The sequence below is a fragment of the Molothrus aeneus genome, chromosome 3, assembly GCF_037042795.1.
Source record: "Molothrus aeneus isolate 106 chromosome 3, BPBGC_Maene_1.0, whole genome shotgun sequence".
NCBI classification, from domain to species: Eukaryota; Metazoa; Chordata; class Aves; order Passeriformes; family Icteridae; genus Molothrus; species Molothrus aeneus.
Window position 1 is genome coordinate 74,354,904 of NC_089648.1, and position 25,341 is coordinate 74,380,244.

The following is a 25,341-nucleotide window of genomic DNA, read 5'->3' on the forward strand; positions in this document are numbered from 1 at the left end:
TGGGAATCCTCCTGCTCCAGCACAGGGCTCTCCATGGGCTGCAGGTGGATCACTGCTCTGATGCCTGGAAGACCTCTGTCCCTCCTTGGTGTCTGCAGAGCTGTTCCTCTCATATGTTCTCACTCTCTTCTCTGGCTGCAGTTGCTGTAATTGCAATTTCCCTTTCCTGGCTCTTAGCCTGGAGGCGCTTCCACTGTTGCTGATGAGCTCAGCCTTGGCCAGCAGTGGGTCTGTCTTGGGGGTGGCTGGGGAATGGCAATGGCTCTGTCAGACATGGGAAAGCTTCTGGAAGGTTCTCACAGAAGCCACCCCTGTAGCTTCCTGTCCCTGCTACCACAACCCAAAACCAATACAGGTTCCCAGAGAGATGGTTGGTGCCCCAAGCCTGTCAGTATTTACGAGACATTCAGACAATGCCCTTAATAACATGCTTTAACTTGGTCAGCCAACTATTTTGGACCTATTGCCTTAATATTTTATGTTGATGGTAAGTTACTAATAGGGAGAACTGTAAGTTACTCTGTGTGCGAGATCAGCTTTGGTAGCTTTTTATTTTAATAAATAGCTGCTCTATAGCAAGTGACTTTACACAGTGTTGTGAAACATTTCTGTTTCCTTGTGGCTTGTAACAACCAATGTTTTATATCATACTGTCATTTTAATTCTCATTGTCTTTAAAATATACAAACTTAATCTCATTAAAATGCATATATAACTTGAGTTTTATTTGTTCATTCTTTAGTCTGATGGTGAGGTTGGGATAATTGAAAGTATCCAGCTGAAGAACTTCATGTGCCATTCAAATCTGGGGCCTTTTCAGTTCGGATCAAATCTCAATTTTGTTGTTGGAACCAATGGAAGTAAGTATTAATTGCATAGAATCTTTGTCGAAGAACACTTCTGTTAATACTGTAGAAGATGTAGTTTTTTTATTTGAAAAAGAATTGCTGGCCATCTTTTAGGTGTGGACAAGGATTCACTTTTGAAATGAGGTACCGCACAGGTCTATCCCAGTAGTTAAAGGCTGGTGAATTAGGTCTTAAAATTGGCGATTTTTGCAAAAGATTATGTGAATATAAATATTTTAATAGCTAAACAATGCATACATTTTTATTTGAACTGAATGTACTTATATGTTTATTATTAAATGCACTATAATTGTCCAAGTACCCGCAGTGCCCATCTCTGAGTTTGGACGAACCACTGTGGTTGTAATGGGGATTGAAGTACTGCTGATAATTGCATAATGCTAAACTAGATCTAAAGCACATTCAGCAATATCCTGCTTCCCGAGGACATCCAACATTTTGAAAAGCTGTTGCGGTTAGCCTGGAGAAGGAGGAGAAGCTGTGTCCTCTCCCGGCTGGCTCTCGGCGGGGTGAGAGGTGCAATTGCGAGCATGTGCCGCTAGATGGCTCCCACAGCCCAGGGTGAGGGGTTGCCGAGCGCACGGACCAGGCGAGTTCCTGCACGGCCGGCAGATCCGTCATGTCATTTATTATATCATATCAGGTCATTTGCCGTATCATATCTTATCAGTCAGCATTGCAGAGTACTTCAGAATGATAGCCTTAGCCCAGGCTCCAAGGGTGATAAACAACAAAGTAGGGAGTGCCTGCTATGAGGAAGGTGTTACATAATGCAGCTCTGAGAGCCAGCACAACAGCTCTGAGAGCAAATAAATCAGCATTGTGATCAGCAGCTATTAAGCTAATGTCATGAATGCTTAGAGCAAATTTGTTTTAACATACTCTGGTCAGTTATATCAACCCTTTGAGCCCCACAGTGGGTGCTAGAAAGGACTGTTGTCATTTAATCCCTTTTAGCAACTAAATATCATGCAGCCACTCACTTCCCCATGTCCTCCAGTGGGATAGGAAGGAGAATTGGAAAAAGGTAAAATCTGTGGTTTGGAATAAGAACAGCTTAATAATTGAAATAAAATAAAATACAGTAATTATTGTAATGACAAACAGAAAGAAAGAGAGCAATAAAACCCACGAGAAACAAGTTCTGCGTAATACAGTTGCTCACAACAAGCCCATCCGTGAGCAGCAATCAATGGCTCCTGGACAGCATTCCCCAGTTTATGCACTGGGAATGATACTGTATGGAATATCCCTTTGGCCACTTCAGGTCAGTTCTCCTGGCCAGGCTCCCTCCTGCCTTCTTGTGCACCTCCTCAGTGGCAGAGTATGAGACACTGAAGAGTCCTCACCTTTGCTGCTTAACAACAACCAAAACATGAGCATGTTATCAGCATTATTGTCATGCTGAACCCAAAACACAGCACTGTACAAGCTACTAGGCAGAAATGGAGCTCTATCCCAGCTAACCCAGGACACAGAAACTATTATAGGAAAAGGAAGTGATACCTATTTATACAATCTTGTTTCTTCTGGAGAAATAATTTTAAAAAATAAACATAAATTTTGAAAGAGAGCTTAAAACCTTTCAGGAACTTAGATAAATGGTAATGTGTGTTTGATTTCTTTTGTTGTGCGCGTCTTTTCAGTATGCTTTTAAGAAAGAGGAGATTCCTTCCTTCTGACTTATGACATGGTGAATGCAAATTGCTAAACAGAAGTAACAGAAGTTTGGGTCAGCATGTTGGGTTTTTTTAAGGAAGATTCTTGAAAATGGCAGATACTTTATTAGCATTATTGTTATTTTATATGTTGAGTAAGGACAGAATTTGGACTTGTAATGCATGAATATATAACAAGTCAAAAACTGAAGTCAAAAACTGTAATATAGGTGGCATAGAAATTACAATATCTTCTCTTTAAAACAAGTTAAATGCTTCAATTACAGGTGGAAAAAGTTCTGTATTAACAGCACTAATTGTTGGACTTGGTGGAAAAGCCACTGCAACTAACAGAGGTTCCTCATTAAAAATGTTTATTCAAAAAGGAGAGACGTAAGTTAAACTTTAATCTAAAAGTTGCATTTGTAGTTTGCTGATTGTCGTTGAGGTTAGCTTACGAGTTTTCTGTTTATGATAATTTTCTGCATCTTCTTATGGGATCCAACAGACTTGAATAAAAAGCATAACATTTAAACAACACTCTCCCCTTGCACAAAAACCCCAAAGCCTGAAAACAAAATACTTCAGAAGTTTTACCACTTGTATATCATTATTCCTGAATGTTGTATTTTGAAACCAACTGGAAATTAAACTCCAAACAGTTGATCTCTGTCTCCTACAGTGAGAGAGGGATAAAGATGGAGATTGCGTGTTGAAATAAAAATGTATTGAATAAAGCCATCAACGAGATAAGGAAAACAAGCGGTAGCAGCAACAATACTAATAACAACAGTGTATAAAAGAGGGTGATTACAAGCAAAAATGCTCACTGAGTCTGATGCAAGGTGACTGCAGCACACCCCCAGTCAGACATCTTCTGAGACAAAGAAGAAAATGGCAAGTGGAAGTGTCTGTGCTCATGTTGTGAAAAAAAGAAACAATGGTGGACAAATATCTGCACCCACACTCCCTCCCCAAGCCCAAGATGAGAAAAACAATGACATACCAACCCCATTGTAGGACTGGAGCCACTCCACTGCTTCACTCACCATCCACTTTCCCTGGAACAAAGGAACAAAATGGTAGCAGTTCCACTTCGTGTTCTCCTCTTCCAGCTGAAGCTGTGTCCCCAGAGATGATGTGTGAGGTATAGAATAACAACACTCACATGGCTCTGGGCTCTGCCCCTCACAGTAATGGCAAGAAAATTATCTCTGTCCTACCTGAGACTGGGACACTGAACTAGCTAACATAGTGATGTGTTCTCTATATTCCCTGCTCTTGTGTATTACTTCCACTCTGTCATTGAATATCCTACAGAAAAATGGGAGTCCACTAGAAAAATTCATAGGTGACTAGTTATCATTATTTTGCAAGCAGTGAGGTTAATTATTTTTCAGTCTTTCTGGTGATGTGAATGAATGAATGTAAAGACCTATGTTAGAACATGCAAGAAGTGGATTCATGTCTGCTGTGAGATTGGGGATTATGTGTTTAGGGAAACCAATAAAAAGATAGAAGGCTTATGAGTTTACATTTACATGAAGCTGTTATTCAGAGTCAGATATCCCAGTCTTTTCCTTTCAGAGGTGCTTAAGAGTAAAATTTTGGTAGTTCTTGCCTTGTTATTATTAAGTTAATGTTTCAGCACTTACTTGAGAAACGGGAAATAGGAATTTGGAACTGAAATCACATCTCATGTTTTCTAGAAGAATGGCTTAAGCATTCTGCTGTATATTACTTTGCTGAGGCTGTAGAAGCCAGACAACTGTTTCATACAGAAACCAATTTGAAAAAAGGAGAACTACCAAAAATCAGCTTGATTCTGCGATGTAAAATGAGGGCACTCAAGATGAGGAGGGAAGATGGAAGAAATCTTCTCTCACAAATACTGCTTTTGGCTCTTTATTTAGGTGAAGCATAGGAGGTGCAAGCAGTCAGTGTAGGGCAGCAGTGTGTCATGGTTATGGAGAAGAGGGCTGGACTTACTGGCGGTGTTTGATTCCATACCACCAATGTCATGGCAGGGCTGTGCTGTCAGCATAAGGAAGCCGGGGCTGAAAGAAGCTTCTGCTGTCCCCAGGTGTGAGGGAGGGGGTGTGTAGGTGTCAGGGTCAGCCCAGCAGACTTTGCCCATCTCTGCCACTGGCAGTCTGTCTTGGTTTAGGGACAGATTTAGGAAAAAACACTCTGGAATGAGTGTCTTCTCTGAAGAGAATGGCTTCAGTAATTCTTTTTGCCAATGAGAAAATGAATACCAGTGGGTGAAAGTAAAAAGCTCCCTGTTTATTAACCAGAAAAGTGCCTGCACAGCGTGAAAAAAAATTAAACAAATGCTAGATACTGAACTTTCAGAACCTTACCTCCCCACCCACACCACAACAAGAAAACCTCAGAATGCCAGGGGAAGAAATAAACAGGCTGGCTGCCTGGCAGAGGGGGGGACAAAATGGTGACTGGCTTTTGTCTCAGGGAAGAGGAAAAAGTTCACGCAGCGGCTTAGGCAAAACAGATGGGAGCCTATTGGCTGGCATTGGTCCCCTCCTCAGAGCAGATGAAGCTGATGGATTTTGGAGTCCTTTCTCTTGCTGGTTCATCTTTGCCTGAGGTTTTGGGCTGGCTGGAGTGGCCCCCACTGCTGGTCTTGGCGAATATCTGATCTTGGACCAAAACCAAGCTGAAACAGTTCAAGAAAAACTTAAAAAAACACCTGCAGAAGGATTGTGGCTGCTGTCCAGAGGAAAGGTGGTGGGGTGGGGGGGAAAAAGGAAACTTTTTGCTTAGCTACTAAAAAATCGAGTTAGCTAAGCAACAGAGCAACTGCTGCTCTCTGCAACACTCAGCATGCTGGGGAGTGAGTCTTGAACACGAAGTCTGTGCAGGAGCCCCCCAAGGCTCATGCCCCTCCTCTGGACCCACCTAAAAGTCACTGCAGCCATTTCTGGGCATAAAGCAGACAATCAGGAATAGTTCATCCTCATGAAATCACCCCAAGACGTGGCCCCTTTCCCCTTCCTCCGAGCCACGGCTTTTCTGGTTTGGTGCTGAAAGACAAGGCCAGCAAGCCCAGATGCCACTCACAGAAAAAGAAAAGGGAGGGAACAGCATCAGCGCGGGGTAGAGCCCAGCCAAGCTGTGTGGAGCCCCAGCCACCATGGCTGCAGCACTGCAGCACCACTGCTGCAAGAACCACCGAGCACTCCAGTCCCACTCATGCACAGTCAGGCCCAGAAAAAGAGTGCCCTGACCTGATTCAGAGCCCTGTCAGATCCCACCAGGTTTTGTCTTGTCCCTGTTTTCCTGTTGTTTTCAGAAAGGGGAAGTTAAGCCATGAGCATCCCTGACATAGTGTTGATTTATCATACACTACATGGCCCAGCACAAGGCCAGTTGCTATTTTGCCTTTGTCTGAGAAACCATGCCAGGTGCTGTCTTGGGGATGCATTTTTGTTTAGTGTTGAATACCCTTCTGTGGGTAAAACACTCTCTGTTTTGTACAGTCTTACTAATATTGTTGTGGTTTTGAGATTTTGCAGTAAATTGCGATTTCATTTTATAATCTCTGCTATTGTTTCCTCCACTGTGGGAAGGGGGTGGAGGGAAGGGGACAGCTTGAGTGGGTTTACTTTTCCCTTTACTTTACTTTTATTTTACTGCTGGGTACTGCTTTTCCCTTTACTTTACTTTACTGCTGAGTTTTAAATCAGCAATGCTTCTAATGCTGTTATGGATCAAACTAAATAAACACATGTTTTTCTGACTGGTACTGTGACTTGACTTGCAGTTGTGACCTGTAGCATACATGACAATTTGTATGGAAAATTAAAACGTTCTGACTTTTTTTGTTGTTTTTAGATTTGAAATTAATTTCAGGGGTTTTAAAATTATTTTTGTTACTTTTTTTAGCTCTGCAGATATTTCCATAACTTTGCGAAACCAAGGAAGAGATGCTTTTAAACCAGAATTGTATGGTACCTCTATCACTGTGAATCAGCATATTAATCAGGATGGAAGCAGAACTTGGAAACTGAAAAGCAAATCTGGTTAGTGGTAGTTTGCTTTGTTCTCAGTCTTAGAAGTTCTCTAAACTTGTTCATGGATTTGAATGCCTTGATGTTAGTAAAGGATGTTGTTTCTCTTTTCATAAAACCACTCAAGGATGATTACAATGTCCATTTTTCTTGTTTTTATCCCAAACTAAAAATATTTTAGTAGGTCAAAAGCAATTATGTATTTATTGATATGTATTATTTAGTATGTCAGATATAACATTATGTATTTGTTTTCACAAAAATCTGCTTGTGTGATGAAGCTGAACATAGTTTTTAGTCTTTTTTGAGGTTTTACTGAATTCGCTGATTTATCTAAATTCTGTCACAGAGGGTTTATGAGGCAAAGAAGGACTTGAAGTAGAAGTCTTTCTGTGCAAATGAAAATGTATTGAAAAAATAATAATTAAAAAAACCCCTAGTGTTTCTAGTTCAGGACTAAGTCTGTGTTACAAAGAGATGGAATTCATTTCTTAGATTCTCTACAATGAAGAAAATACTCCAGGGCATTGTACCTATTGATATTTTTCCTTTCTTTTTTTTTACCACTAGGGACCATAATTTCTTCAAAGAAAGAGGAACTCATAGGAATACTGGATCACTTTAATATACAGGTAGTTGTTGTGGTGTTTAAATTCTGTGCAATTTAAGAAGACATTGGTATGTGATATTGTAATTCTTCAATTAAAAAGGAGAGAGTTGCACCTCTTCCATATCATTTAAAGATCAAATTCATCAGCAAAAGGAAAATTGAAATATATACCTCATGCAATGCAGAATAGGATTCTGTCCCAGACAGATAAGTATTTGCTGTCATCTGTGAGCTGTGAGTCATGTGTTCTGTTGATAAAAGTCTTGATATATGTAGGTTTCTTTGGTATCTGGAGAGGTTTTTTCTGCTGATTATTTCAGTTCTAGCTGTTTCAGAAATTTGAATGTGATTTTTCTGCCTAATTGATTAATAAAAGATCAGGTAGTGCATGTGAAGTTTAAAATATGCAACTTAGAATTTCAAATAATAGGAATTGCAGTTAGTATGTATTGATTTTATTTTGTGGCAACATCTGTAAGAATATATGAGTCAATTAATTGCATTTATTGCAATACTTTGACACAACAAGAATTTCTAATGCTGATTTTGTTAAATAAATGGAACTTACAGGTACTGTTTTTATAGAAGTCACATATCCTCTTGGAAGCAGTTCCTTAGTTGTCCTTGCTGTGGTTCTATTTTATATTTGATATAGTTTTTTAATTTTCTGTTTGTTACTGGTTTTGTTTGTTATGTTTTGTTTTTTTTTAAGATGTGAGAGGATTAGCAAGCTTGATTTTACTACATTAGCTTAGTAATAAGTTGCAAGACTAAAACAGGGTTCTCACTTCCATGGATTTGCAGTTACATGGTAACTTGTAATTAAAATAAAATGAAAATTATTTATTTTTACAGGTAGATAATCCTGTGTCTGTTTTAACCCAAGAGATGAGTAAACAGTTTTTACAGACTAAAAATGAAGGGGATAAGTACAAGGTAAGAAAAAAAATAGCATAGTCATAAAACATTGAAATACCAATTGCAAATTTTTAGAGCATTTGGAAAAAAAAATCAAATTCCTTGATTTTAATCACCTGTTTTGGGCTAATTCAGGTAAGTAGCTAAATACCACACAACCACTCACTCACTTCCCTTCTGTGCTGCCCCCAAGCTTGGGCTGGGGGAATGGGAAATGAAGAGTAAAAGTAAAAAAAAATGAGAGGGATGAGATAAAATTTGTGTGATAACTGAAGTGAAAGCTGGAAGGAGAGAGAGAGAGAGAGAGAAAGAAAGTGAAGCAAAATAAGAGATGCAAAGGGAATCATTCACCACTTCCTATTGGTAGACTGAGGCCCAACCAGTGCCCAAGAAAAAGATGGCTAATCCCCCCCTAAACCCTGTCTTACCTGTTTTTATTACTGAGCATGGCTGTGCTGGTTTGGGCTGGGTTAGGATCAGTTTTCTTCGTGGCAGCTTGTATAGGGCTACTTAGTGGGTTTGTGCTGAAATAGTCTTTATAATGGGGAGATGTTTTCCTTATTGCTGTTTGGGTAACTGCTGAGCAGGCCTTACACAGTCAAGGCTTTTTCCTCTTCTTTTTCCACACCACCATCAAGGAGGCTGGGGGTGCACAAGGCTTTGGGAGGGGTCACACCAGGACAGATGACCCCAGCTGACAAAAGGGATATCCCAGACCATGTGGCATCATGCTCAGCATATAGAGCTTGGGGAAGAAGGGGGAATTGGGGGATATTTTGAATGATGCATTTATTTGTCTTCCCAAGTCACCATTAGGCATGATGGAGCCCTGTTTTCCTGGGGATGGCTGAACACCTGCCTGCCCCAGGAAATGGTGAATGAATTCCTTGGTTTGCTTGGCTTGCCATGTGCAGCTTTTGCTGTTTTGAACTATTTTTATCTTATCCCATGTGTTTCTTGCTTATACTTTTCTGATTCTCTTTCCTATCACACCCCAGGGTAAAGTGAGTAAGTGGCTGCAGCTAAACCATCACAATGACATTTTCTGAGGTGGCAAATCTTGTTGGCTGCTTGGAATCATTTGCCTGTTTGTATACCTCCCCAACTTCTTGCACACCCAGCTGGTCTATTCACTGAGAGGGCAGAGTGAGGAAAAGGAGGCTTCGGTGCAACAGCTAACATATGAGTGTGTAGTCAGTAATTTTTCGATCACATATCTAAAACAAAACACCAAATTTAACACTGTTAAATTTCCTGTAAAGTAATTTAACTCCATCCCAACCAGAGCCAGTGCACTATCTGATTGCACCAATTATCCACTTGCACAAACAATATTTTTGAAGATTCTTCTCTCTAAAGAGATGGATAAATTTAAATTTTAGGGCTCATTAGTTAGTTAGTTCATTATTCAGAAGTACCCCTATGGGAAATGAGTGTTCTAAGTCACCCAAAGAACCACTGGCATAGGTATCAGCAAAAGCAGGTTTAATATTAAAGTGTGGCTAGGTTTGTTGGCAAGGTTCGCTCTCCTACTTACATAGATGCACAAGAGGAAAATTGGACTAAAACCTGAAATTAATAAATCTAAAACCAAAATTAACCTAAAATCATTTGTATGGAGATTGGAATGGAAAAAAGGTATGGATAAAAAGGAGTAAAGGAGACCTTCCCATTAAGTCCCAAGGTTCAGAATGCATCCTCTTGACGAACCTAGCGCTGGACTTGACCACACTTCAGGCCTAAAGGTTTTGACAGTGCATTAATTTAACAATACTTAATTAGTAGCCTCTTTTAAACAATTTGACAGATGATTCTTAGAGAGTTTACAATACTACAGTGGTAACTCACTCATAGGCCTAATTTTCTTACTAATCTAAGTACTTCAGAATCTTAAAAAACATTCATAATACAGTTGCTATGCCAGATGCACACTTGTATGTATACAGACCTAATGATTGTATACAAGTTGTATACCTGTGAAAAATTCCCCTGCAACTCAGAGAAGTACTCATGTCAAATGCCTTTGGATCTTCTCAGAGGGTGGAGGTTGATTCTTGAGGAGTGGGGGCATCAGCCCAGGCTCTGTCAGCTTCTGGCAGCCCTCCTCCAAATAAACTTGATGGTTCTCTGGCTCACAGTGGTGTCTCACTCAGAGACAGATGCTGCCACAGCCCACTGTGGTCCAGGAGAGCTCAGGGGGTCTCACTTGCTACCATTGTTCATAGGCTCACAAGAGGGTGGGCTTTAGTCATAGTAATTTTTCACCCTGACCACAATCCAAGTCAGTAATTTCTGTGAAAATTCGGTAACAAAAATGTTGTTCTATTTGGGTTTTTAGTCAGGCAAGAAAAACAAGTTTCAAAGGCTCTTCATTTAGAAAGAGGAGCTTGTCAGACAGTGTAAGTTCCTGGGAGTAGAGAGTGTTTCTGATAAGAGGAGAGTGTTTCTCATCAAGAGGAGATGATCCTAGCTTCTGTTCATCAAGGCTGGGACTAACAAACATTTCAAATACCACATTGTGGCCTGAGGAGGGGGTGGAAGTTGTACCACCACAACCTGACCAGTTTTTTCACTTTGGATATCATTAAGCATGCAGGGATGTTGGGATGAATGGTCATTCTGTCATAATTATTGAAGGTCCACTTAGATAGGGTGCTGATCTCACATCTGCATCTTTTTATTCCATTCTAGTTTTTTATGAAGGCAACTCAGCTGGAACAAATGAAAGAAGATTATTCATTTATTGGGAAAACTAAAAAAAATACCCGTGTTCAGATAGAACAAGGGGAAGAGGTATGTAAAAGTTAAAATAATTATTAGGACAGATCTGAGCAGTGAAGGAAGTACAGGAGTTAAACTGCATAGTTTGGTTTTATTAGGTCTCAGTGACATTAAATTTCAAAACCCCAAATATTTCCAAAATTTCATGTTGTATCACAGCTTTTCACAGTCATGATGGAACCCCTATTTTCTTTTTTAAGCGTCTTGAAGAACTTAAGCAGCTTTATTTGGAAAAGAAGGAAACTTTCAAAACCATCACGTTTGTGAATGACATGCAAAATCGTCTCAAAGATTTGAAACATCAAATGGCGTGGGCAGTGGTAAATGTCTTGCTAAAATATGTTTGTTCATGTGAAATGTGCTTCATTCCCAGTCTCCTGTGCATATGCTAATACGGGCTTCTTTAGGTGAGTGAGATGGAAAAAGAAGTAGAGCTGCTCAAAGAAGGTGTCAGAGCTGAAGAAGGAAATACAGAGCTCCCTCAGAAGGTCAAAGAATGCCAGGTAGGTATGTGGTCTAAACCATATAGCACTCTAGCTCCAAGTCAGAGATCTGTTGTGAAGGTTTTCGTGGGTATTGTTGCCTTTAGAAAAGAGCAATGGTTTCAAGAGACATCTGGAAGTTTTGGGATGGTTCCTAAGACTTCTGTAGGTAGCAAGAAAAAATAATTTTGTCATACATTCTGATTTGCATATGAAACACATTTTGTGCAGAGAATCTGGCATCATTATTTTGAATCTAGAATCATAGAATAGTTTGCATGGGAAGAGACCATAAAGATCATCCAGTTCCAACCCCCCTGCCACGGGCAGGGACACCTTCCAATGGATCAGGCTGCTCAAAGCCCCATCCCACCTGGCACTGAGCACTTCCAGGTATGGGGCATCCACAGCTTCTCTGGGCAGCCTGTGACATTGCCTCACCACCCCCACAATAAAGAATTAATTCCATATAGCTAACCTAAATTTCCCCTCTTTCAGTTTAAACCGATTATTCCTTGTCATATCAATACAGATTATGAAGAATCCCTCTCCAGCTTCCTTCGCCACCCTTCAGATACCAAAAGGCTGCTATGAGGTCCTCATGTGACCTCCACTTCTCCAGGCTGAACAGCCCCAAAACTTCTCAGTCTATTAAAAGTCCTCCAAACTGTTCTTGTTAGCACTTATTTTCCTTTCTTAAAAAAATGTTTTTATGGGTTTTTTTCTTTATTTTAAAAAGTACGTGTTTCACAATTTCACCTTTTTTGGTTTATGGTCAGCATGTCTATGTAGCAATGAAGGAACACTGTCTAGACACTGGTTTCATTTCTTTTGGTGTCATGGTACTTGACCTTATTGTATTAAAAGTCCTGTGGTTGAGTAAACCTTGAGATAGAAAATAGTCTGCTGTCTGTGTCAGATTTGGTAGCCTGTTGATTTCCCAAGAATGAACATTTTTGTGTTTTCATCTTAGCATATCCATGGTGGCAATGTCTTGCTCTTTTTTTTGAAACCCAACAGAACTCAAACAATTGATGGATTCTTTTGAGAGATATTTGTCTTGTAACATTAAGAGGTTTTGAAGAAAATTTTGTTCCATTACTACTTGTTTTGTTGTTTTTTTCACCAAAGGAAAAAGTGAATGAAGCAGAAAAAAAGTACAAAGCAATACAAGACAAATTGATAACAGTAAGTGAAGAAGCACAAGCCCTTCATCCTCAGTGTATTTCTTTGAAGGCTGAAGTGCAGGCAAAAAGAAAAGCAGTCAATGAAGCTGAGGTAGGCAAAAAAAACCCTTTCAAAGTTCATACCAATTTAAAGCTATAAACTTGTCCGTGCTCTACCCATCTCTAATTCTACACCTGTGTCTTGGCTTCTTAAGTCCATGGTGAGTTCAGAACAGGTGCAGTTTCCTGCCTGACTGGCAAGTAGTGTCCGTTCAGGAGCCCTGGCATTTATGCCTTTACATAGTTACTAAACAGTGTTAAGCTTAGGTCAAAATAAATAAATAGATGTAATTCTGAAAATCAAGTTAGGTTTGTCTCATATGGTGCAGTTCTGTATTTACTCAAAACTGTACTTCTTTCAGAAATTATTTCTTCTATTTGTTAAACCACTGTATCCTGTTTTCTTGATAGATCGTTTATAATCGCTCCAAAACGGAGTTAAAACGTCTGGAAAAAGACAGGGAACAGCTCCATAAACGAATTGAAGAACTGAAAAGCTGGTAAATACAGAGACAGTGATTATGGTTTATGTTTATTAATATATAGGTGGAAAAGAAGTAAGCTTTTCTGATTACTGAGAAAACCTGCAGTAATAGAAAATTTTTATTTAGTCTGTAGCAGGTTCCAGTTAAATACCTGAATATTTCTGATCCTGCTCCTTTACATACCAAGATTTTGACTAAAATGTCAAAAGAAGAGGCAATTGGGTAGCAAAAGTGCTTTTTTGTTTGTTTTGAGGTTGTCTTGGTGTGGTTTGGTTTTGGTGATAATAGATAAACTTTACCTTCCATGATAGTGCAAAACCAATATGTCTTAAACTAAATGCAATAGGAATGTAACTGGGGGGAGTTACGTGTGATTAGAAATCTAAAAAAAAATGAAAATTGGCATTATTGCTATGTATATCTTGCAACTTAACTGAATCTTAAATGTAACTGATGAGTGAATCTTCTCTACACTACAAATAATGAAATTCTTGTCACTTTTAAATCATCAATATGGTTTTAAAATATGGACCTATGTTCTTTTCTAGTGCTAATCAGGATTCAGAGCCTGAGAAATTGGAAAGAGAAAGGAGAATTGCATACTTAAGGGAACAGTTAAAGGCATTCCATGATGAAGAAATAATGATTAGTCAGCAGTTGGATCAGTTTCAGCAGGCTACATCTAAGTGTAGGGAAGATCATTCTAGACTCAGGTAAGTTATGCTTTTTGAATGTAATTGTTTGCCTCTGTTTCAAGTTAGAGGGAATCCCTTCTTTTATGTATCCCTTCTAATGTACCTGTGATCCCTGAGGTATTAGGCTCCAGTTTATTTTTCACATTATAAGAGAATAGATACACTTAGGAGTAATTGCTGCTTCTGTAGTTAAGGCAATCCACAGAGGCTTTGAGGCAAAGAGGTTCAAATACGAATTTAGCCCATACCCAAGACAGAAAAAACAAAGCACTCTGGCTTTGATTTGAAAAACTGAACTTGAACAATGATTACTGAAGGGGATTATGACAATGTCAATTATTGTCTTAAAGGATTTGAGAATTGTTCCTTATTGCACCTGGTGTATTAATGTAAATGGCTCTTACCAATTATTATAACCAATGCTTACTGTATGTTTTGTTGAAGATCTTTGAAGACAGTGAAGTTGAAAAAGATAATTAAAAATAAAATAAATTTATTATAATTTGTTAGAAATAAAAAAGTCTTGTAGAACTGTTACAAAGTAGCATTTTTCTCACTTGTTTTTTTTTCTCATGTTTCTTGAAACTATAAAAATCTTACTGCATGTGTGTACCTAGCTTTACATTGAACTACTGATACCTTGATACACAATCCTATTAGTAATTGAAAAACAAGGCTTTACAATTATTTTAGCGCAATTTAGGCTCTATAACTACTGAAAAAAATCTGTTTTCTTAGGAGAGAAAGCAGTGAAGTGCAACAAGCACTGGATGCCCAGCAGAAACAGCTGAGAGATCTGAAAGATAGTAAAACAAACACTTTGAAAAGATTTGGACCATATGTACCAGCATTTCTTGAAGCAATTGAAGTAGCCCATAAACAAGGACAATTTAGAAAGAAACCTCTTGGACCTTTAGGTGAGAGCAGTTTCTGAAACATACTTTTTCATGGGATATTTTTGTATGGCTGCTAATCTAAGTAGTGGTCTTTTAGAAATCTTTGTTCTTTAAGGAACTTCAGATATATCTTTTTCTTCTGTACTTCCTGGACTAAAGGTTTTACCCTGGTAGGTTATCTTTTGCTTCTGTTATGCACTCACTCACATCTACTGGCTTTCCTCATTTTCCAGCCATTTTTGTTGAGATATTTTACAATGGTAAGCTTTCAATGCATCCCTCCAACTCCCCCACATCCTTAAGGCATCAGAGAACTGTGCTTTGACTGCTTGTTCCTCAGTGGATAGCACTGTCCACATCATGGACAGATTTTGTTTAAAATGTCCAGTTGCTGACTTGTGGGTTTCTCAAACTTGAGATGTTTGGAAGGAACAGGTCAGACAGACACAAATGAGATTTTCTTGGGAAGTTGGCTTTTATTTGTCTTCTGTCCAGCTCTGACAATGGCTGTTATTTTCAGTTTGTGAATGGGAGGAAAGGTTTCAGCATATTCTGGATGTAAAGTACGTGGCATTTACTGCAGGGTAAGAGAATATGTGCCACTGAAGACCAGTGATAGAATGGAAATCTTCGTGTTTGTTTAATTTGCAGTATAGTTGTTCCACTGCCTTCATCCTTAAAGCCTTAAATTTCTGATAAGCTGTCTTTGCCTTGATTTATTTCTGCTAAGCTTTCATAAAATTGGTACCCTAATGGAAGAAAATACAGGCCTCCAACAACGTATAGGTTCTCTAGGCAGAGAAATTATATGTTTGTAGAGTCTTTTAACTTTTAGTCAACCTCTTAAATTTTCTTTTTCTACCTATAAGAAACGTTTATTTTAGACTCTTAAAAAAATGTAGGTCTGTTATAGAGTCTTTTAACTTTTAGTCAACCTCTTAATTTTTTTTTCTACCTATAAGAAACGTTTATTTTAGACTCGTAAAAAACCTGAAATACAACAAAACAAGAATCTTGAGTGGTAAAAATGCTCTACTGAACGTTTTCTCATGGAACACAGCACCTAAAGCCTTGCTTCTTGCTTCTTATGTTTATTTAGGTGCTTTGATTCATCCAAAAGATCCTGAACTGATCTTGGCTATCGAATGTTGTTTAAAAAGCCTTCTTCAGGCATTTTGCTGTGATAATCATAGCGATGAAAGAACTCTTCAGTCACTGATGTCAAAATATTATCCACGTGGACATAGACCTCAGATAATTGTAAATAAATTTCAGAATAAAATTTATGATACTAGTCAGAGGTAAGTATGTTATAAATTTTATTGCTTAGCCTTGATGGTTGAAAAGAACTATTTGTATTTTTTTTTTAAGAATCTCATGTGAGTTTTATGAATGGTGTTTTTTTTCTTTTCTTCAGAGCTGTTCATCATCCAGAATTCCCAACAGTTCTGGCAGCATTGGAAATAGAAAATCCAGTGGTTGCCAATTGTCTGATTGATATGAGGGGTATAGAAACAGTCCTGCTGATTAAAGTAAGGCTTTATGCTTCCTGTTGATCTTTAAAGAAAGAGCATGGAGCATTTATGGTGTCTTCACTGGTAATGTCTGTAATGGATAAAAGAGGTAGAGGAAGTTCTGCTCCCCTCTCTGCCCTATGTGTTTCAGGACCTTCCCTGTTTGTTTATGGGTTGTTTGCCACTACCTTTCTGGGCCTCTAAGTGGTGTAATTTGCCAGTGCAAATAGTCCATGTGTGTGTAGTCAGCCTCCTAACAGCTGGCTCTGTCTCATGTCTCTCTGTTACTTGGTGGGTTCAGGATGTGCTGCTTTTGGGTAGTCTGGAAGTTTGCAAAATTTCCAAGCTGGCCCTACCAGTTGTACCTAGAAGCTGGTAGCTAAGTTTCCTGACACTATCTGATTTCTGATCTTAATTGATTTTTGATTTTCTGTTAATACCGAAGATACCAGCTCCTGAAGATAAGATTACAGATAAAATATTCAAAGATAAAAATAAGGCGTATGTTTTTATTTAGAGAAGGCAGGATATTCTCTAAGTAAGCAGAACTAATGATCCTTACTTTTTGTGAATTTTATTTTTCTCCAAAATCTTTTGTCCCAGTTTATCCTCTGACATTCTTAGTAGGGAGAGGTGGTTCATTCTCTGTCTGAAGCAGAGCTGACTGTTTATCAAGCATGACTATCACTGAGTGGGTTATATAACAGCTGAATTTTGTAGGCTTTTGTCATGGCAGGAATGTTGGGATTGTTCTTCCCCCTCTGCCTGAACTCATCAGTGATTTTCATAACATTATTACCTTTGAGGCCTACCTGAGCAATTTCAACTGAATCTGAAAGAAGTATCCTGTGGAAAAATTAATACATTGGAATGGATAACATGGTTGCCTTGAACAATGGCATTTAGTCTGGCACTGCCAATGCTGGGATTTTTTACCAACGTGTTTCCCTGAACTTTAATAGAATCTTGTTTGATGTCCTTTATACCTTGCTTTAGAAGCTTCTCTCCTCTACGTTTATTTACTTTTGATAGTTGAATATATCTGTGCATAGTGACCTTCTGGTTAGTGATTTTTTCCCCCCAAGGCAAATTATAAGGGACTGATTAGATTACAGAATTCGCAAATAAATGAGCAATTAAACTTAGTGGGTTCTTGAGAATGTCTTGCTCAACTAAGAAAAGTAGATTCTTGATGCTACAAATAATATTCACATTCTTTCATTAATGTATTTCTTTTCAGTAAGAATTGAAATTATTTCTGGGTGAAAACATCTGGACAGCTTCTAAATTCTTCTCTTTAATTATGGTTGCATTTCTGCTGGTGTTATAAGGCCATTTTGTTTTTCAGGTTAGCCGCAGGGCTCGTGAGATAATGCAGTGCAATCGGCCCCCGAGAAACTGTAGAGAAGCTTTCACTGCTGAAGGTGATCAAGTATTTGAACGACGCTATTACTCTTCCATTTTTGTCAGACCCAAGTTCCTAAGTCAAGATGTTGAGGCAGAAATCAGGTTAGTATCTTGTAACGTGTTTAGTAGAAAGTGCAATTGTTGGTATGAACAGTGGAATTGCATATTTGTCTATTTGCATGTACACTACTCTCTATTTTCTCCTGGTATTTATACTTTCTCCATTTTCTTTCTGATATTTATACTTCCTTTCTGAGAATTCTAGAAAATCTCTTAATTTCAGTGCCTTTTTGTGATAGGAACAAACTTGCATTGTATTTAGTTGTCTTTCAGCTTGTGGCATGTAGATCTTACCCACCAAGCAGGGATTTTCTGTGCTCAGTACTGCAGGAAATCCAGCTACCTTCTTTTGTATGCTTGGTCAAAAAGAGTATGAAGTCAAGGCTGTTTCTTTAAAGATACAATACTTGAACAGAGATGTCGTAGTTTACTGCAAGGGAGGCCTGACTATTCAAACCAAAGTTGTTAGCACACATCCTCCTGTTGGTTTCAAACTTTGGATCTGTGTTTCCTCAGGCTTTTGACTTCATTCATGGTAGTTATCTCTGAGAATTCCCTCACCTTTTATATTTTTAGGGGTTTTTTCTCTCATTGCTTTCAAAATGGTAGTTGGAAAAGCAAAATATACTACAACGATTACAAACTCTAGCTGTCACCAAGGAATTTGTGACAATAGAATACTTTCATTTTGAGGCTCAGATTATATTAGAGACATATTAGGCAATTTTAGTATTAATAGCTGATAGTATCAACTGAATTGAATGTTAAAATTCATTTTTATAAACTCAAAAGTTTTAAATGTGTCAGTTAATTGTAGTTTGTTCATGTCAGTATATAATGAATTTCACTCAAAAATTATTTTGATTTTCAAAGTGTTACAGGCATTCCATTACAAATTTTGCTATGGGGAAATGATGTAGGCTAGTTAAAAAGAAGTGCATTTTTACCCTTTGTCTTGTAATGCATTTAATTTTTTTTTTGTGTATTTCTGTATGTGTGTGTCACAAATAATACATGTGTAGTATGTAACATCTCAATATCACTTTGTTCATAAAGTCACTTGAATAAGGAAATTGAAAACAAACGGGCACAGTTGACAGCCTCTCAGCAACGCTTACATTCCATTGAAAATGAGATTAGGCAGAATGAAGATCATCTCTGTAGTCATCGGCGACACCAAAAGCAGCTACAGGTAAAAATAGGTACAGTGTTAGTTTTTAGAAATTCCTCAGTCTTTTCCTATTTCATTTTGACTTCTGCAATCTATCTGGAGTGCCTGATAGTTTTTAATTTTTCTCCTTACTTTTCTTGTTTGCTTTCATGTTTTGTTTTGTTTTTTTTTCATTGTATGCTCTTACAATTGAGGACAGAATGATAGAGGCCACATCAATCCTTATACATGCTGTTGTTTCTGTTCGGTATCTTTCCCCACCTTGTGCTAAACCTTACAAATTTATACTGCTATTTTTGACACTAGTAGTAAGTTGTTGCACAGAAAAGACACTTGCATCATATAATGCTTCTCCCTCCTTTATTTCTGTTGAGCCTTGCCTCTTCATTCCCAGAATCTTATCTTCTTGCTCTTCTGGTATATTCTTAAGCCGTCTTGATACGCTTAATATTTCTTCTTTAAGTTCTCTTCATTTTAATTTCTTTATAAACTATTTTACAGCTGTTAGCCTCCTTTCTGTGGTCTCTGGTACTTCTAGGTAGGATATATATTTTTGGTGGCCAATGGTGCTCCTGGTAGACAGTGTAAGCTAATACATATTATATCAGTTTATATTCAGTAAATAATAAGTAAGAAGCAGCAAAAAAAACCCCTAGCATGCAGTCTGAAATGCTGAAGATAAATACTTGGAGAAAAAATAAAGTGTATTTTATTAAATTGTCATATTGAATGGAAATATGATAACTTAAAGAATTAAAGCACACAACGTTCAGAACAAGTTATATCTCATGAAAATGAATTCCACAGGTGGGTGTGAAGAGTTGTGTATCTTGTTAGTCACTAACAAAGCTAAAAAATAAAAGTATCTTCTTTCCTGTGATGACTTAAATAAACAAATGTGAACTTTTCTCTTTAGTTAAGCTTCAGAACAAGTATTTTCTTTTTCTTCCCAGGCAAAAATAAGAACAGCAAATGCAGAGATAGCAGATCTTGAAAACGTGGAAGAGCACCAGTCAGCAGACATCCATATATTAGTAAGAACAGATTATGGAATTATGTCTAATTAGCATATGGACAATGTCTTTTAATTTTGGCAATGCTTTGAAATAAGCAAAGTTGGATAGTGAGGAATGGAACGCTTGCCATAATTCTAAACATTTCTTTAAATTGAGGAATTTTATTTATTTTTGGTGATTTAATTTTTTTTCCCCAGGTTTTGCAATATTTCTCTTTTTGAATCAGAAAGTATTTATGATGATAATTTATTAGGAATGATGTTATTTTCTAGGAGACAACAACAATTCACTTACTCTTCCTGCATTGCATTGTGTATTGGATGTATATTGGCCACAGATCCAGAGGGAAGTTACCTTGTTCTTTTCAGTCTTTTCATCACAGCTCCGAATAAAATCCTCTTAATTTTCAGTCACATAAATATGAAGTTCCACTTTCATTTTGCACTTTGATTTATTGGTCTCCTACAAGGTCTGTCAGTCTCTTCCTTTGGGCTTTGGTGACAATTACATTGAGCTGCTCCTATTCTTACTAGAGTTACAGAGAACTTCATGTAATACTGTACCCTAATACTGATAGTAAAAAAATCTGGTACAGTAGTTTACAAATGTGTCTCTTTTTATTATTCTTAACTTTAATACTTTTTGACAGCAAGACGAAGCTGAAGAAAATAAGGGTAGGATGGAATCTGTGAAACAGGACATGCAGCTACAAAGCAGAAAAATGGAAGAACTGAAAAATAATCTCCAAACAGCTGAAAAAAAATTAGAAGAGGTGAAAGAAAAAATTCATCAAGTGGAAGAAATTGCTGGCCCAATTAAGGTAACAATAATTTTATATTGTATTTTTGATTTGTTCCATTTGTGTGTCAAGGGGAATGAGGTTAAGAAGAGGTGAGGCAAGAGAAGAGAACTTGTTGTTGCCTGATATACTTAAGGTATACGTAGAAGATGGAAATGGAGCATTCCATCTAGAACATGTTGGGAAATGAGCTTGGTAATATTTTGAAAGTGATGATGATTGTTATCTGTAGAAACTGTAGTGTTTTATGTTTAAAGAGAGTTAATTTCTAGGTATCTTTAGTCATGGAGTAAAAAGGCAGGAAAACCAGTTTCCTTGACTTTCCTTTCCTGTGCATCACATTTTTTGTTTTGTTCTTGGCTAAGAATGTTCATAACTATTCATTTCTCAAAATATCATTTGAAGTTCTATATGAATTGGTTGTTATTTTATGAAGTTACATAATCACAGAAGGTACCAGTATATAGTTTTAATTATTCAAGACTACAGAAGGCACCTGGAAATGGCAGAAAAATAGCAAGACTTAAGACAAATAGCAGAATGTTGACATGCAAAATTTGATATTGGCAAATGGAAGGTAATCTCACTTTGGCAAGAAGAACTTATGGTTTGAAAATAGAAAACAGAAATAAGAGTTCAGGACATTTATAGTACTTTAAACTTGTAGAAGGATGAAATGAAGAGAACTTAAAAGATCACTATGGCAATCTCTTATATGTTTCATTTAAACTGTAAATTGCTGTGTAGTCAGCCCAAATTAAAAGAGCAAACAAAAAGAGTAAGAAAACAGGGCAGCAAAGCAACAGATAAATGTGTGTGTTCTAATGTATCTAATACGGAAATTCTAGAGATATTATCTATTTTAAAAGAACCACTCTGTATGGAAAGAGATTTATTCAGAATATGAAAACATTTCTTGTTATTTAGAGTACTGAATGCAATTGAGGGAAGCAGTGAAATTCCTGAAGAGGTTTTAAATCAGATGTGTTGTTAAGTGTTCTACAGTTGTTTAATTAACTGTTGACCTGTAGCAAGTTTTGGTTTTAAGATAGAATTGGAAAAAAGTAAGAGCATATATTATTGTTGGTGATGGTTGGTTTTCTTGTTTTTTGTTCTGGGGGTTTTGAGTTGTTTCTTGGTTTTGTTCTGTTTGGTTTGGTGTTTTTATTTTTGTTAAGACAAGCCATCTAGTTGACAGGGATGAAGAAGAAAATGTGTCCTAATTTATGTCATTCTTTAGACCTCTTTTCTTCTCTGGAAAGATACGTCACTTCAGTGGTATCAGTACTTATATAGAATAGAGGTTTCTGGTGAAGGGTGTGGAGCACAGTTCTTGTGAGGAGCAGCTGAGGGAGCTGTGGCTGTTTAGCCTGGAGAAAAGGAGCCTCAAGGGAGACCTTAGCAGTCTCTACAACCACCTAAAAGGAGGTTGTAGTGGGGTGGGGCTCAGTCTCTTCTCCTGGGTAACAAGTGACAGAAGGAGAGGAAAAGGCTTCAAATTGCACCAGGGGAGGTTTAGTTTAGACATGAGGAGAAAAAATTTGATGGAAAGGGTTGTAACCCATTGGAACAAACTGCCCAGACAAGTGGTGGAATCACTATCCCTGGAAATGTATAGCTGTTGTCCTGCAGGATGTGGTTTAGTGGTGTGTATGGTGGTGGTTTTGGGTTGATGGTTGTACTTAATGTTCTCAAAGGTTCCAACCTTAACTATGCTATGAGTCTATGATTGTATATTACAGCTATAGCAGGATACTGAATTTCCACACAGAAAGGCAGTTCTGACTGATATCACACAGGCATCTGAAGTTCCAGATAGAATGTAGTGTAAAAAATAAATGCATTTTTTTTTTGAGCTTTAAGAGAAAGCATAGCTTTTCTTAAAGATTAAAACATCACCTCAAGATATAATTCCTAAAATCATTGCATGTATTTGTTCCTTGTCGGAATTGAGCATAGACTTTCTCATAAGCTCCTATTAAAGCTCCCAGACTCTAGAAGTAGTGTTACTGAAAGCAAAATAAGTTAGAACAACCTGTGAGAAGTCAGTAAACATTAGAGAGATTCTCAGGAATCTACCCCAAACAGCTCACATCGTGATTTGTTCCAAACAGGCTGAATTAAACCAGGCTGAGTCAGAAGTGGAAAACAGTAAACGCCATTTGCAGCACTATGAAGACAAACAGAGAGAACACGTGGCTTGCATAAAAAAGCACAAAGATTTACTAGTTTCCAAAGAAAAGGAATTAGAGGTATGTGTGGTGGGGTTTTTTTTAGCTGTTGAAGTCAGATGGTCATGATTCTTCTAATATTTAATAATAAATCATTCTACTTGTAAAACATACAGACCATATTAATATACTCAGCTGCACTGAGTATTCTCTCAGCCATGACTGTCTAAAGCAAGTAAAGTAATTTTGTGTAAGTTAATTGAGACCTCTTTTTTTCTGATAGGACACCAGTTTTCTCTTGACAGATAAATTAGGGTTCATCATTCTAGGAACATTTCTTCCGTCTTTTGCAATGAGAAGATTAAAATTACTTAAAATTTGTGGCTTAAGTTAAATTGAATAATGTTGTTTTGGTTTCTTGGGTGGTAGGGTTTTCCTTGTACAGGCCCCATATCTGGTCTTTTGAAGACTTACCTAATCAAGCTTTATTAAATAACTCTGAAATCACATCCATAAAGACTTTTAGAAGACTGCCCTATTTAAATATGGTGATTTTGGTTCCTTATTTGTCTGCATTAGTTAAATAACTGTGATTGTATTAAAAATCTTGGATACAGTTCTTGGCACTGAAATAACTACTCATGTATAAATGTTGTCAATAAAATTGTCAACTGGGTTTGCTGTAATGAAAACAGAAAGAACACAAAAATATTGTTCTTGCTTGGAGTTTGTAGCATAAAATACTTGCTGTGAAGACTAAACACATTTTTGAAAAATGTGGCAATTGTTTGAGTTTCAAACATTCCTTTAGGAAAAAACGGCAAAAGCAAGGCAAATCTTCTCGGAGCCCATCAAGGTCAGCAGAACTGTTAAAAGTCTTGATGCAGAAATGAATCGCTTGAGAGAGAAGATAAATTTAGAAAGCAGTCACCGTGGAAACAGAGAAGAAATAATCCAGTAAGTCATCTTTACTGTCTAAAACAGTTCAGGTGGGATGGAAAAGAGAGGAGAAAGAAGAGTTTTCTTACTGACTCACTATGTGTTTATGTGTGTTTTTACTACTTAAGCTATCTATGAAGCTGTAGAAATGTTTTGTACTGATTCTCCCAGTACTGAACAGGCTTAAGAGTCCTGAAACACCTTCCAGTGGTTTTAAGCAGCATCTCTGCTTACATATATGATGGTACCAATAATCAGACACCCTCTTATGTTTTGACGTATCCCAGTTACAACAACACGAATTTAACTCGCCGTATTGTTTTGTGATGCATTGAGGATTAAGCATAATTCTGGTTTGCATAACTAATGCACAAGCTGGGAAGCTCCTTGAGTGTATTTCAAGGAAGCACTCCCCTCAGATATTCTTGAGCATGGAGAAACCAGTCATTCATTCTCCTTGGTGAAAGAATTTATTTTCAGAAAAATTAAAAATAGAATTAAGATTTAATTTTTGTCCACATTTCATAGTGAACAGTGTCTTACTTATCAAATGCTTTTAGCTTTCACATAAATTCTCACAAGAAAGTTTTCATTTGAATATTTTATCAAAATTATTTTCAGCATTTAAAACAATTGCTCAGTTTTAATGTAATGCATATTGCTCCAAACCTTGCTCCTAACAGGCAATTTCAGTATGCAAAGGAAAGGTACGAGGATGCAAGCAATAAAGTAAAGAACTTACGTAGATTTATTGGGGTGCTGGATGAAGTCATGGCAGAGAGGCTCAAAGTGTATCGGCAGTTCTTAAGGTGAGTTTGAGACAGTGTTCACAACAATCTTTTTAACCTATGATTGCTCCCACTTTCAAGCTTATTATGCCTGAGAGTTTAGAGGCAGCCTGGACTGACAGCTGGAAAAGCAGTGAGATAGTGGAGCCAGTATTTTGCTTTATCCTGAAGACCTCAACTGTGATGACTTCATCCAAGGCAGTTCTGTTTGAATGCTGGTTGTGGTCAGTAAAATGTTAACAACATACTAGGACTTGAAATAATTTGGGCTGTCACTCATTTTTATTGATTATAATCAGTAGTGCTGAGCTCCTATAGTTTCATTTTAGGCCAAATGATTCTCCTCTGCTCTGTGCTGAAAATTTTTGAAGCTCTTGATTCAGATTCTATAATTTGACAGCTTCTTCCCCATTACTGTGTACACCTCTTCTTTTTTGCTTCAGTCCCTTATTATCTTATGCCTATCCATGAAGATTTTTGTTGTTTCCTTTCTTCAAAAGGATTCTCTCCAGTACATCTAATGTTGCCCACTTGAGAGTGCAGTTGATTTTGGGGGAATACTGTTATTGGAGGAGGGCTTAATACTTAATGATGTGGAACTGTTGATGTAAATCTGTTGTCACTTTTCATGTATTTAAAAACTTGCTCCCCTAATGTTTGTTTGCTTGATTTAAGGAGCCTTTCTATGCGATGCAAACTCCACTTTGAGCATTTATTACGTGTTCGAGGTTGCTCTGGACATATAATGTTTGATCACAAGAATGAGACGCTTTCCATAACAGTAAGTTATTTTATATTTCTTCAGTTACTATAATATATAATGAA

The 25,341-nt window shown here is 37.5% G+C and overlaps 1 protein-coding gene across 1 annotated transcript in view; it reads left to right on the plus strand.

Moving 5' to 3' along the window:
* SMC6 (structural maintenance of chromosomes 6) overlaps window positions 1–25,341 on the plus strand; it is a 47,273-nt gene that overhangs the window by 16,557 nt on the left and 5,375 nt on the right. Inside the window, exons 3-24 of the mRNA XM_066547179.1 lie at window positions 743–860; window positions 2,815–2,920; window positions 6,434–6,570; window positions 7,129–7,190; window positions 8,024–8,104; window positions 10,778–10,879; window positions 11,068–11,187; window positions 11,275–11,370; window positions 12,481–12,627; window positions 12,987–13,075; window positions 13,609–13,773; window positions 14,494–14,672; window positions 15,751–15,952; window positions 16,069–16,183; window positions 17,514–17,674; window positions 18,689–18,824; window positions 19,757–19,837; window positions 20,469–20,639; window positions 22,733–22,870; window positions 23,601–23,746; window positions 24,412–24,537; window positions 25,192–25,297. Of these exons, the coding sequence (XP_066403276.1) occupies window positions 743–860; window positions 2,815–2,920; window positions 6,434–6,570; window positions 7,129–7,190; window positions 8,024–8,104; window positions 10,778–10,879; window positions 11,068–11,187; window positions 11,275–11,370; window positions 12,481–12,627; window positions 12,987–13,075; window positions 13,609–13,773; window positions 14,494–14,672; window positions 15,751–15,952; window positions 16,069–16,183; window positions 17,514–17,674; window positions 18,689–18,824; window positions 19,757–19,837; window positions 20,469–20,639; window positions 22,733–22,870; window positions 23,601–23,746; window positions 24,412–24,537; window positions 25,192–25,297 (2,784 nt within the window). The remainder of the gene's footprint in view (window positions 1–742; window positions 861–2,814; window positions 2,921–6,433; window positions 6,571–7,128; window positions 7,191–8,023; window positions 8,105–10,777; window positions 10,880–11,067; window positions 11,188–11,274; window positions 11,371–12,480; window positions 12,628–12,986; window positions 13,076–13,608; window positions 13,774–14,493; window positions 14,673–15,750; window positions 15,953–16,068; window positions 16,184–17,513; window positions 17,675–18,688; window positions 18,825–19,756; window positions 19,838–20,468; window positions 20,640–22,732; window positions 22,871–23,600; window positions 23,747–24,411; window positions 24,538–25,191; window positions 25,298–25,341) is intronic.